Consider the following 13854-nt stretch of genomic DNA (forward strand, 5'->3'; position numbering starts at 1 on the left):
TATTTTGTCTTGAAAAAGAATTGTGTGTGTGTGTGTGTGTGTGTGTATGAGTGTGCATGTTTTGTGTCAGTGTGTGTGTGTGATTGTTTTATTCAAGATAAGTCATTATCTTGCTATCAGTAGGAAAGATACCTAAAGACTTAGCAACGGAGACTGGGTACAAGAAAGGTTTAGAGGTTTAATGACTGTTTGAATACCCCATTACTTAGGGCAAAATATCTTCCTAGGCCACCAGTCTCTTAGGAGTATTCGAGAATTTCACTTCTCAACTTTTCCAAGGGTTTTTTGAGTCTATTCTCCATTTATGTAACTAAAGCTGTATATTATTTTGCCTAATACTTTTTCAATTTATTTTGATTTGGTCCCCGACAGAGGTTATAGCTCCATTACAATATCTGAGACTGCTTTTATGTTTAAATTGTGGATTTTATTTTCTGATTAGGCTCTTGAATTGAGGTTACTCATTTATAACTTGGAATAGAGGTACAGACATGTTATGCCAACACCTGGGAGACTGAGGCAGGAACACTTTAGAGTTTCGGCCAAGATGGGCTCCATAGTGAGTTGGCCCGGACTGGGCTACAGAGTCAAACCAAATTAAACTACGAACCAATAATAATAGCAGTGTTCTAATTAGAGACAGAAAAGCAGTGGGTGTGAACAGGAGGGGAAGTGGGAAGTCACTGGGAAGAGGAGGAGGAGGGGGAGGAATAATCAGGATTTATTGTGTGACAAATAAATCTGCTTTTAATAAAAGAAAAAAATGGCAGCAGCAAGGATTTTGCATTCAGAGCATTGGCTGAGGAGCTTTATCTTCCAGATGTTACTGGTTGGTTAAAATAAGTCACGTGATAGTAAAGTCCTCAGTCGAGGCTAGTTCAAAATGACATTTCTCCTGCCAGATTTTGGAAGAGTTTTTGGATTGATGCATTCATTTTGTTTTTAATTTTAAAAGACATGGTTAGTGACCATGGTTTAAAAGACATGGTTAGTCTTTGATTTCTGCATTGTTTGGAACCTTTAACATTTAAAACTTAATGGTTAGAAGTGAGGTCAACATTGTAGAAGAGAGCTAAGATTGCCTCTAAAGGCAGGACCCTGGGCTGCACATCTTTTGAGCTTTACTGCTTTTAGCGTTTTTGTTTGCTTGTTTGCTTGTTTTTTGTTTTTTATAATGGGATGAGAGGGGCGGAGGATGAAAGGGAGACAGAGAAGATTGGGTAGTAGCTATATGCACCTGTGTGTTTCAGTGAGTGCAGAATATTGTCCTATTAATAGCTTATGATTCTTAACTGATATCAAAGTACAATATTCTTTGTTACCATCTTTAACCCCATATAAACTACTCATTTTGATGCACATAAATCAAATTATACACTTAAGCTCTGGTGCAGATCACCACATGAAGAGAATGTTAGAGCTTTGGTGATATGCAGTGTTCATTCATACTTTCCTGACATCTCCTTCTCTTCTTTCTTTTCATATTAAAGATTGATATTTAGGAAAATCCTATTTTGTTATAGAATTTCTTTTCAAAAGAAATCATTGGATGTTTTGTTTTGGCATGACTTCTGGTGGTGATAATTTAGATTGCAAATAGAATTCATTGAACTTGAACTATTTGCCAAGTAACATCATAAATGTTGTATCTTCACAATCGTCTTTGAAAGCTCTGGTCAACAGTTCACAACGCAGAACTCAGATTCAAAGGAAGTCCCATGACATGTACAATTTTTAAATGGCTAGGCCACTGAGCCATTATTTCACACTAGGATGCTAGATTTCATCTCCTGTATTGGATCCATTCATTAGCATTCCTAGTGGAATCTCTCAGAAGATGAGAGTCGTATGATTATAGTTGTGCTTCTGTTTTTTTCTTTATAGTTTATTTTATATATAATATTGTGTTATATAGATATTTGAAAATATGTTTTCTCTCATGCCAGTCTTCTAGACATAAGAGAAACCATTTAACAATAATCAAAGCATACCTCTAGGAGGATGGAAGAATATTTCCCCCATCAGAGCAAATCTATGTCTTCAGCTGCATTCTGGAGTAGTGGGCTAGACAGTCTCTCAACATGATGTTTCACTTCCAGGCTCATTAACTTTTCCCTCCTTCCCTTGGGTTTGTCCAAGTCTCATCACATCTATAATTACAATTCCACAGTCACTTTTCCTATGGAAAGACAGGGAAAATGCACAATCTTAGAAGGATTTTGTGTACGTTTCTGCATGTTTTTGCCTTTAAGGCTGATTTTTATTCATTCCAAGTCCTGACAGTTCAGTTACCCACGTTTTGACCCAGAAAGCTTGCAGGATCTCCAATTTAGTGAATTCATACATGTATTTGAGGTTTTACTCTTTCCAATTGGTTGACTTTAATATTTAACAAAGTTATTGATTGGTCTTTTAAAATGTTTGGATTACGTACATTTTATTGAATGTCTTTCGTTGTTTAGAAATGTCAACGTTTTCTCCTTCCTGATGCTCCTCTGTTCAGCGTCTCATTGATCATTTTATATTCTGTATTTAAATGTACTACTAACATGTTTTGTAGTCTTTGAAACTTTAAATGTGCTCCAAAGAACTGGCATGATATTTTCTTTAGTTTTTCTTTATGATCTAACTCACACACAACATTTATTACAAATTATATAAGGAACAAATTCCATACTTATCTTTTTATTTAACTAGTATGAACTTTTAAAAAAAAAGTTAAAAGTTAAACTAGGTTGTGTTTACTAAGAAATTCATATCTTTATTTTCCATTTTTTATCATTTATTAATTGTATACTTCATTATAGCATTTTTGCATGTATTCAATATACTTTGACAATCTTAGTTTCCTATTCTCATAGCCTGTTCCCCTCCCCCGTCCTCTTCCTGTACCTCCAAGCTTTATTCTTTTCTTTTTCTCCCTCATTTCTTTCTTCCTTCCCTCCCATCTCCCTCTGTGTCCTCTCCCCCTCCCTCCCTTCCTTTTCTTACTTTTCTCTTTCCTTCTTTCCCTCTTTACAGTTCAGTCATTTCAATGAGAGTCTGCTTCATTATGTGGTGCATTCCTCAGACTCTGTATAGTTTTCCTTCTAGCTGGGTCCATTTCTGTTTACTGTCTGGTTTTGCCCAGTTCTAAGGCATAAGTGTAGAGAGTTAAAGAAAACCCACTGAGTCATACACAGTGTAGTTAGGATATCAAAGATGCAAAATAATTGGAGAGAGATTGGAAAATGTCGAGAGGAATTAGGTTGCCCACCTTTCTTCCTTTTAGACAGGATTTAGAGAAGTCTTATCTGTGAAAATACCTCTGTCTGTTTATCTCTCTGTATTTGTCGAAGTTTAGTTATTTAATCTTTCTAGTATTTGAATTATCAACTAAGTCTCTGGGAAAATATGACCCCATTTTTACTGACCATCTCTACTAAAATTGTGGTTATGTACAAAATTTTAAAATAAAATTAGCTTAATTATCCTCACTGATTTTAGTTAATCCATCTGTCCATATTAGGAGATAGTTTGGGTTACATTTCTGGTGAAACACAAGAGAGACTGCATGAGAAATAAAGGTGCTACTGTCAAGGGAAATAACAACTCCACTGTTGAGAAATGCTGAGGGGAAGGATTGTTGTCTCTGCCTCGCTGGAACTCTTACATGCCATTAGGCTCACTGTAACTGATCCCCGATGGATTCTGTACTGGACAATGAGCTTCAGAACCTGAGGCGTCTTCTTGCCTTTGTAGAGTGACACAGGGCTCTGAAGCATCAATGGGAGTCACAGGGCACACAAAAGGGTGAGGGTAGAGTTACTGTGAGACCATATCTCACTTTCAGGGAAGTAGTGGGAGAGATTGTGTCTTGAGAAGGAAGACATTTTAAAGGTAACCCTTTTAAGATTTGAATTTAAATGTGTGATTCATGTGCTTAGATGTATGATTGATTACATACTTGTTGACAGGCTAGCCATCTTGTAGGATCCTGATGAGCTACAGAGGTATTGTTATTCGGGAATGAACATAATTTTAAAAGAATTGGCATTGAAAATATTTCAGGTGTTTTTTGTTTTTGATATTTAATCACAGACATTTAGGGAAAGTGTGAGCAATGCTGTTATAACTGGGAGAGAATAAACAACAACAACATTGTAGTTCTTATGTTGATGGTCTTGTAACCTGTGGCAAGTTGTAGTAAACACGGGTCACCTTCCTAGTGCTTCAGGTCAGATACTTAGAGAATGTCACTTAGTGAGCTGAGTGCATCAGGATGAAAGTGTACCTTTCTGCTGTGACGTACTATGCACTTTATTACTTACTACCTCTCCCAACAGTCTGCTCCAAGATTCTGGAGATAACCAAGTTTTGCATTAAAAATAGAAATAGATCATTTACTCAAAAGAAAACTTTTAAAAGAAATTAAACTAAATAAATTTAGAGTTTAAGAATAACTACAAAGGAGTATTGTACAAAGTTTGAAACAGTAAATCACCAAAGACAGCGTGTAATTTAGTCACTCTGAAATGCTTAGATGAAATATTCAGGATGTTATAGGAAACTATTGAGTTGCCTGTTGCAAATAGTCTTGTGTTTTTTGTCACTTATGTGGACTTATCTTGGTTATTTTATGCACATACTAATTTGTAGCCAGAATAGGTCCTATGGTGAAATAGACTCTAAATGAATGATGGAACTGTTGTGAACACAGGTGAATTCATTTTATATCAGATAAAAGACTGCTTCAGTAGATTTATTTTACTTATATAGCATCAAGTTCTACAAATAATCCAGAGAGGGGCTGGAGATGTAGCTCAGTGGTTAGAGTGCTTGCCCAACATACAAAAGTCTCTGGGACTATTTTCCAGAGTTCCATATGCCAGTATGGTGGGTCACACCTGTAATCCTAGAGTTCAGGAGGTGAGACAGAAGAATCAGAAGGACAAGGCCACTGTCAGCTATATAGCATTTTGAGGCTACCATCGGGTTACTTGTGACTCCGTCTTGAAAAAATATTATACAAAGGTGATATGCCTAAGGTCAACTTAAGTATTTAAATACTTAAATATATTTATATACCTTAACATATTTATTAAAGTACTTTATAATTTAAATAGAGGTTTATGCTCTGTATACAGTGAAGTGATCAGGTCATGAAATAATTTTATTTATTTATTTTTATTCTGTTGTATATTAACATGGGATATCTAATATGAGAAGCAAATTCTTTCTCCACCACTCCTATTTTAGATGTAAAACATTAACATAGTTCTACTCTAAACTGATTACAAATAAAACTCAATATGTATAACTAAAATAAGGAAGATTCAGAGCAAGGGAAACCGTAACCGAGGCCACCAGAGGCAGTGGTTGCAAGAAAGTGTTTTCCACTAATGCATTCTGTTAGACGATGTCTTTGTGGAAAGAGTTTTTGAGATGTGAAGAACAAGATCTTAGCCTTACTCTACTGTGATGCCATAGAGTCAGATTGCTTATGCCACTCTTCCTTCTAATTTTGGTCTTCTGTGATTTTCAGAGTGGTAGTGGGGACTCTTTGAATACCCCTCCTCTCCTACCCAATACTTGGTGTTTTAATTGTGTGTCCTTGAATGAGTTTGGCCGTCACCAGCGAGTTGCATGTTGTGCTCTCTCCTTTAGGTAACAGTCTTGCCAGTATTCCCTATGTGCTTCCTAGAGAGCGTGTGCATGCTCTCAGTGCTTGGGCTCAGCACTCAGAGTCTGTGGACATCCCTGGCTTAAACACCAGCAGACACTAAAATCTCCATTTAACTACATTTTACTGGGCTTCTTCCCCTTGAAGCTGGCCCTTCCCAAATACATTGTTTTACATGAGCTAAGCATTAATTGTTTGATTTTTCTCTTTGACCTTTGATTGTTTCTGTTACCAAATGGCTGACTAAACATTAGAGAGCCAGATGAGTAAGACAAATAATTTCTTCTGGGTTTAATAATTAATAACTTGAGCTGACATCACAAAAGCACATGGTGGTGGTAGTTTTTAAATTTTAACTTGTATAAAAAGTATATTGCTCTTTTGTCCCCACACTAGGTGTTAGGAGTGGATAAATGATGTGCACTGCCCTGAGCCCCAAGGTTCGCAGCGGACCTGGCCTGTCTGATATGCATCAGTACAGCCAGTGGCTGGCCAGCAGACACGAAGCTAATTTGCTGCCGATGAAGGAAGACTTGGCCTTGTGGTTAACCAATCTATTAGGTAAGGTTATAAGATATCACTTTGTGAGCAAAGATAACAGTGTCTTGTGTATTTTACCTCCTCTGAGAGTGTCCTTCTCCCAAGCATGTGACCATACCTGGGAAAGAAAGACCTTCTTTATTAGGGTTTTTCATCTGGGAAATCGAAGCCTGTGGAAATTTAAATGAATTTCCCAGTGCCTCTCACGTTAACTGTGTTTCATATCCCCGCATCCTGCGCTGGAATGTGGAAGCCTGTGGTCAAGTTGCTTATACCATTCCTGCTCTGATTCATTTCTCACTCATGGCCTTGCAGCTGACGACTTTGACCTGTGCTTTGGTTCAAGCTGCAGGCTCTATGAAATCCGCTTCTAAAATTGTCTTTCTTGCCCTACTTTTACTTCACACCTTCCAAAGCTGCTGAATTCAGGAACCGAGGGAGAATACCTATGCTTTGTGGACTGACTGGAGTAATTTAGCTTGGAACTAAATTCTGTTTTTTGTTTGTTTGTTTGTTTGTTTGTTTTAATATCCATTTTAGAAAAGCATCATTGTTGAGAAAACGATACTGCATGTTAATGGTATCTTTTCTTTTGTCTGATGAACTTCAAGGATCAAAGTGCAACAATGAAGGGTACAGATTTGTACAATTAAAGGCACGTCATATATTTAGCCATAGCATCCCCAGTACCAGATTTTCCCAGACAAGAAGAGTGAGCCACAACTTTAGGACCTTACAGTTTTCAGGATGTAGGATTGAACTGTGGAACAAGCAGAGTGTGGGTGGGTAGAGAGGATGCACCTACACTATTTTATTACTGCAGTAGTGCTGCAAGCTGCAGGCTTCACTTTCTAGCTAGGAAGATGGGGCTTATGTGCTGCATTCCTCTGGCTGAAACCTAGCAGAGGCTAAGAACCCATTTGCCTCTTGCAGAATTTTTCTCTGCTTTCTGGCTTTTATACTTTTATTCTATATTTAAAAGTCTTTGTCTATGGTGAGGTACTTGCTCTTTTCTTCATCATAAACACCCCATTTTGACTAACTTTGTGGTTTAACCAACACTACTAATTGTCAATATAGAAAACATACCCTTCAGAAAGGTTTTCAGAACTCCTTTCCCCCAGGCAAGGCCCTCCACCCCACTGTGGTACTGTACTTCACTATTAACTTCATCAAGCAGGCAGTTGTTTTCTCCCTTGCTTTTGTCTTCCCAGGGCTAACTAATGACTATTATTAATGTCTAGCCATCATTGTAATTGGAATTGTGTTACAGAAATTGAGAACACAAGCTCTAGTACTTTGTATAGTTCCTGGATCTTAGTTAATATTATATAAGTTGCTGTTCCATTTATAAAGTCCAGTAAAATTGTTAATTTAAAAAAAAAAAGACTTGGGGGCTTAATCATACACTGCCTTGAAAAAAATTGTACTGATTGTAATCAGTAGTGTGATCAACAAAGGGCCATGGAGATGTTAGGACAGGAGAAATAGGGGTGAGTACAGTGTAGCCCGATTACACAGGCGTGACCCAGTGTTGGGTGACCAGGTCATCAAAGTGTTCTGTTTAACCAATGTGATCATTCTCAAAGTGGCTCAATCAGTGTGAGCAGCCCAATACAGCCTCAAAGAACAGAGTCAGTGTGTGTAATGGAAAGATCCTTGGATTAGAAATCAGGAGACCTGGCTCCTTTCTGGGCATCAGGAGACCTGGCTTCAGCTTCTGGCTGTCCCACTGGTCGGAAACATGCCCAAAGTCCCTCAGCTATCTGTTCTGGGCTTGGTGTCCTCAACCATAAATGAAAGAGTTGGAGATGTTCTTTAATATCCTTTCCAGCTCCTAAAACCTATGTTTCCAAGAAATCTGATTCTGGAGCTTTGGTTTGGGCAATTTAGGTCAACAGAATACATATCTAAGCAAAGTAAATATATAATGGTTATATTTTTTTTTAAAAAGTAGATTATCTTGTTAATATTTATTAGTAGTTGTAGTGAATGAAATTGATAGTTTATGTAACTTTCCAGGCAGGGGATCCTAAAGGGATTTAAAAAATGTAGCTATTGAGTATTATCTTTCAGTGGACTGGAAGTCACCCCAGGTAGACAGAGGAAACCTCAAGGAAGCGTTATTATTATTATAATTTGGAAAGGAGTCTAAACACTTGAAACTTTAAAATGGTAAAGCATAAAGAGATAGGAAAATAAGCATGTTTTGAATAATAATGAGAAATGAAGATATGAATTGCTTTGTTGGAGGATGGCTTTCATACAGGTAGTAGCAACTCCCGGTGCGCACTTGCTTTGAAAGTGAAAATGTGAAGTGACCTTACTGTGGAGGGAGCACTCAGAGGGTTAGTGCATTTACTGCTTAGGCAGAGGACATGGGCTTGCTTCTCAGCACTCACTGTCTGTCACTCCAGGTCCAGGGGATGTCTTGTCTTCTTTTGGCCCTTGTGGGCAGCACACACACGGTACACATAAACTCATACAAGCTCACACAGAGAGAGAGAGAGAGAGAGAGAGAGAGAGAGAGAGAGAGAGAGAGAGAGAGAGAGAGAGAGAGAGAGAGAGAGAGAGAAAGAGAGAGGATAACTAAATGTTTTAAAACCATCTTTTTACCATCTGAGTAATATTCACATATTTTACTGAATAGTGCTGTCTCTCAGATCTTAGCTTCTTCGTGCTTATACCATAGAACTGTCCTGGTGACAATCTCCATGTTGGTCCTGTTTCATGCTAAGCACCAAAGTCTTGAGTGGGAAAGAAATGCTAAGCTTTCACATTCCTGTTCTCATGGGGTCATACTCGCAGAGAACTTCGATGACCCCATTTTAGTTATCTTGTTTAAAAGTAACTTAAAAATGTACTTTTTAAAGGATAGTCAGTGATTAAACTTGGATGTTTCTGATCCTATACATAAACTGTCAATTGGAGATGGACTTTTTAAAAGGACAGTTTATTTTCAAGTTCTCCAAAGATCAAAAATATGGTCTGATGGAGAGGAGAATTCAGGTTTTGCTGATAGATGAATATCCACATTTATGTGATATTGTAAATACCATTATAGAGTTCTAGTCATAGAGGTGAAGATACAATAATGAATGTTAGTCACCCTCAGATTTTGTATTTACACTGGCTATCCCATGGACATGTGCTAGTTGAAGTAAGCAACGTGACTTGTGAGGAGGTCACTCTCTGTGTTTTGGAGCATTCACATGCTCTTTGGCATCTTACAGGAAGTCCTCTGGGTAGGTCTGCTACATTTTCAAATTGTAGCTGGGACAGTGGACCAGCATATTTTCAACACTTTGGAAAGTCTGAGACTTATTAAACATTGAAAAGAGTTCATGTTTTTCTTAATGGTTGTAGGTCTTCAAGATGAAGAGTTGTGTGTGTGTTTATATCTACCTAGAAATTATACTTTGTTTTCCACAAAGCTAAGTTATGTTAAATTGATTTTGCTTACATTTAGAAAATGCATTGATAGTTGATAGTCTGGCAAGTTCCAGTTTTCTGATCTTCTACATGTGTAGAAAAGAGAATTTATCAGTTTTCAACATGAGTAATGTTCTTGACTTTTTTCAGTTATTTCTAAAAATTTTCTGCAATTTTCTTTATTAAAAAGTAAACATCAAGCCAGGTGTGGCAGCATTTGCCTTTAGTCCCAACACTTGGGAGATGGAGGCAGACAGATCTCTGTGATCTCTGTGTTCAAGGTCACCTTGGTTTACAAAGCAACTTTTAGGACAGCCAGGGCTGTTACAAAGAGAACCCTGTCTCAGAAGAAAAAAAAAAAAAGTAAACATCTGTCTTTTAGTGTGCTATCAAATACAGCTGTTGTCCAGCTTGGGACAGGAGGTTCTTCTACTGCAGGCCCATTTTCATTGGGTTCTCATCTTCTGAGATCCTCATGTTCTTGGTGTAAAAGTTCATAGGCATCCATGTGCTTTGTCAGTGTAGATATGTATAGGCACAGGTTTATGTTCTGCTGATTCTGCCCTTCAGAGTAGTCTGTGTGTTTGTTGTTTGAAAGCGGTTCTTGTAACACAACCCCTTTGCCATCTCTGACTTAAATGTGCGGTAGCACGTAATAGATCCTGGTCTGGAGTTCTGATATCATGAGTCACTTCCTATATCATACTCTGAAAATTCAGTCTCAGAAATACTGAGGAATTTGAGATAAGGTAACTCATTGTCAAAAGTGCTGAATAATTTGGGTTGCACTAGAAAAGGAGTCGGGTTTGAGCCCTCTAGTAATGAAAAATAAATTGAAGTTGAAGGTGCAGAGGGATTAGAGTTTGCTACTGAAGCATCAGAATTATCTTCAGACATTGACACTGTACCAGCTTTCTTCTGCTGTGTTCCAAAGTAGATATGAAAACATGGCTGTACAGTCTTCTCAGCCATGTTCCAGGCTTTCTATTCATTTCAGTCTCAAGATTATCATTTTCTAACAAGCCTTCTATGACATTTCTGTGTAAGGAAAGAAAACAATAATAATTTCATTTGGGAGAATGGTTTGATGTAGGAAATAGTTAGTGCATGTTCAGTAAATATTGAAATTGTCAAGCCAAATGGCTGGGAACATAGACTTTGAACCTGGAATGCCTGGGTCAAAGGGCTGTGTGCTAATTGTATGGATTTTTTAAAGGTAAATAGTAACATCCACTCTTTAGTACTGTGAGAAGTAACATACAAATGTGTTCACATGCCTGACATATTTTGTCTAAATTTCAAATGTGAATATTACATATAGTCTTATCTTTAGAAATCCCATATTACTAACTTTTTGGGACAAACATCCATTCTCACTCTAATAGAAGATAAATGGATCTTTGCCCCCACCCTGAGATAGTGCCAATCTAATGTATTTTACAGATGGATAGCAAATCTTTATAGAAACGATGTCAAACATATTTTAGAAGATATTTATTTACTGATGAGCACTCATGCTGATTTTAGTTATCCAATTCCTCCCTAAAAGTCCCGAGGCTGATGCTAATTTTGTTCATTTAGACTATAAAGGTCATAAGGGCCAGTGACTACTGTGTTACTCAATTAGATGCCTTGATCACTGTCTACCAGTCAGCTATCAAGCATGACTTAAAAAGCACTCACTACGCTGGATGCAGAAAATAATTATATGACTTCTAGATCAGAGTACCTTAGGTTGATCTTCAAGCCCATGGCACTTATGGGCTGAAGTATCTGGTAATCCAAGATGGTTTAATGGTATCCATCTATTATTCTTGATTCTCTAGATGTGCTAAGTAAGATATGGGAAAGGCAGGGCTGAGAATGTGGCAATGATCTGACTCCAAATACACTTGTGTATGCTTTATAATCTGCTCTGTGAAGTTGCCTAACACAATAAGGAAGACCTGTTTTGTGAAGCAGAGTTCACTAATTACGTGTTAATTTTACTTAAGAAATTGTAATTCATTCTTCACAGCCTGCTCTTATGGGTATATGTTTTGGGTAAATCCAACTGGCATTATATCCTGCCTTTTCTTAAACGCTGTTAGTGATATGTATGGAATGTAAGTGAAGTAGTGAATCATTCCATAAAACCATTATAACTGACTTCTTATAATTATATAGTACATTGAAAATATATATTTAATGACTTAATGTTTTGATGGAAAGTATATTACATATAAAGGATTTTTTAAAATAGAACTTTTCAGTCTTGTATTTTTCCTTCATTTGAGTCCATTTCAACTATAAAGTATATAACAGTCTGTGTTTTAGCCAAAACCCCCACCTTTCTAAGCTATAAACTACACAGAATTGAAAGCTGACACCTAATATATTCTTCATTGGTTACAGATGTTCAGTGTAAAGTTTTTTTCAAGTGTTCATAGAGGACAGGACAATGGACATTTGTGAGATTCAAAGAAAATCAAGTGAAAAGTGTAACTCTGGGCAAATTTCTGATGGCTCTTTAATGAAAACAATTTTTTTTCATTATTAAAAATTCTTTTCAACTTATTGTAATCATCTAGTCACTTAAAAATATGAGGAGGAATCATAAAATTACTGTGGGGTTTAACACATCCAGCTCCTTCCAGAGGCAAAATATCTTTGCAATTTATAAAAGGAATCACTCAACAGAATCAGTTAAGGACTTGGTGTAAAGTTTATCATGATATTTAAACAAATTGCAATAAACTGACAATTATAGGCAACTATTTCTGGCATTGATGTGCCATGCCCGCTTTCATGATAACGTTCTCCTCATTGGACTGGCATTAGGAGCACAGCAGTCAGTCATTCCCTCTGGCTATTTTTGTTTCAAGACTCCTGTCCTCCTTTCTGAGTCAACTGAACTCAGTGCACTTCTGAAGTCAAAGCAGCCCACACGGGAGAACCTCTGGGATCTGCACTTATCGTACTGCTGCTCTGTCACCTGAAGAAGTCATTATCCTCACCAGAGGCTAACAAGTGAGCTACTCAGCAGGGAAAAAGAAAACACAAGAACTAAACTCCTTTCCCCTCTCTATTCCCCCTGGCACATGTGTGCACAGGACACTGAAGTCAGGTCCATGCCAGCAAGAGTGGAAAGTCTGTGAGGGGTCTGATGAAGGCAGTATGTGAAGCACAGGCAGGTTTTGAAGCATATGAATAAACAAATGGTCAAAGGCATCACATGAGCCCATTGGGTATTGGATAAATTGCATAGATATGTTTTGCAAGATAAAGGTGGGATGCAGAGTGCTCAGTAAAGATGTCTAAGTGAAGACAGGGAGCCCACACCTAGGAAACAATCCCCATGCCTTTTGTCATCATGCCAGTCATCAGACCATGATAGGATGGGCAAAAGAGACGGCTTGAATCAACAGGATTTGTGACTTCCAAGTTTTGGGAAATCACGGCAGGAGAAAAGTGCCCCAAATCCAAGAACAAACAAATGGACAAACAAACAGCCCACCTCACTGAAAATAACGGACTAGAATCCAGTCAAGTATAGAGATGATGGTTGAGGCCCATAGCTTCTAAGAGCTGTGCTGACACTGGGAAGGTCCTTGTGGGGAGGGAGAGCAGAGCACAGCTGAGCTCTGGACCTAACTGCCATCTCAGCTCAAACAGTTTGTATTTTCTACTTAGAGCTTAGCTTTTGTAACCTCTTATCTGAATCTCAATCTAGAATAACACATTCATAGAGTTTAGAGATGGGATTTAGTGTAGTTTAGATGAGGTTTAGTGGTTTCTTGTTGGACTTGTCAATGATCATTTGTTTATGTACCATTGTTCTCCTTAAAGAGAACAAATTGTGTGTGTGTGTATGTTCATGCATATGCCTATATGATGTTTCATAAGTTGTGTTTGCATAAGCTTAAGCTTATGGAGGTCAGATCCACATTCGATGTATTTCTCAGTTGTCTTCCACCATGTTTTTCAGACAGGGTCTCTCACTGAACCCAGAACCACCGACTCGGCTAAAGCAGTGCTAGCAAAGTCCAGAGGGCCTCTTGTCTTTACCTGCTCAGTGCCAGAGTTACAAACCTGGACCCCAGCATTTTACAAGCCTCTTTCTTTTCTGTTTATCTGCCTGTCTTTTCTCTTCTCTTCTCTTCTCTTCTCTTCTCTTCTCTTCTCTTCTCTTCTCTTCTCTTCTCTTCTCTTCTCTTCTCTTCTCTTCTCTTCTCTTTTCT

The 13854-nt window shown here is 37.8% G+C and overlaps 1 protein-coding gene across 3 annotated transcripts in view; it reads left to right on the top strand.

The window, feature by feature from the left end:
- Gas2 (growth arrest specific 2) overlaps positions 1 to 13854 on the top strand; it is a 141214-nt gene that overhangs the window by 22318 nt on the left and 105042 nt on the right. For all 3 annotated transcript variants that reach the window (XM_021197967.2, XM_021197949.2, XM_021197957.2), the window contains one exon: positions 6059 to 6223. In XM_021197967.2, the coding sequence (XP_021053626.1) occupies positions 6076 to 6223 (148 nt within the window). In that variant the 5' untranslated portion in view covers positions 6059 to 6075. The remainder of the gene's footprint in view (positions 1 to 6058; positions 6224 to 13854) is intronic.

The sequence above is a fragment of the Mus pahari genome, chromosome 1 (assembly GCF_900095145.1).
Source record: "Mus pahari chromosome 1, PAHARI_EIJ_v1.1, whole genome shotgun sequence".
NCBI classification, from domain to species: domain Eukaryota; kingdom Metazoa; phylum Chordata; class Mammalia; order Rodentia; family Muridae; genus Mus; species Mus pahari.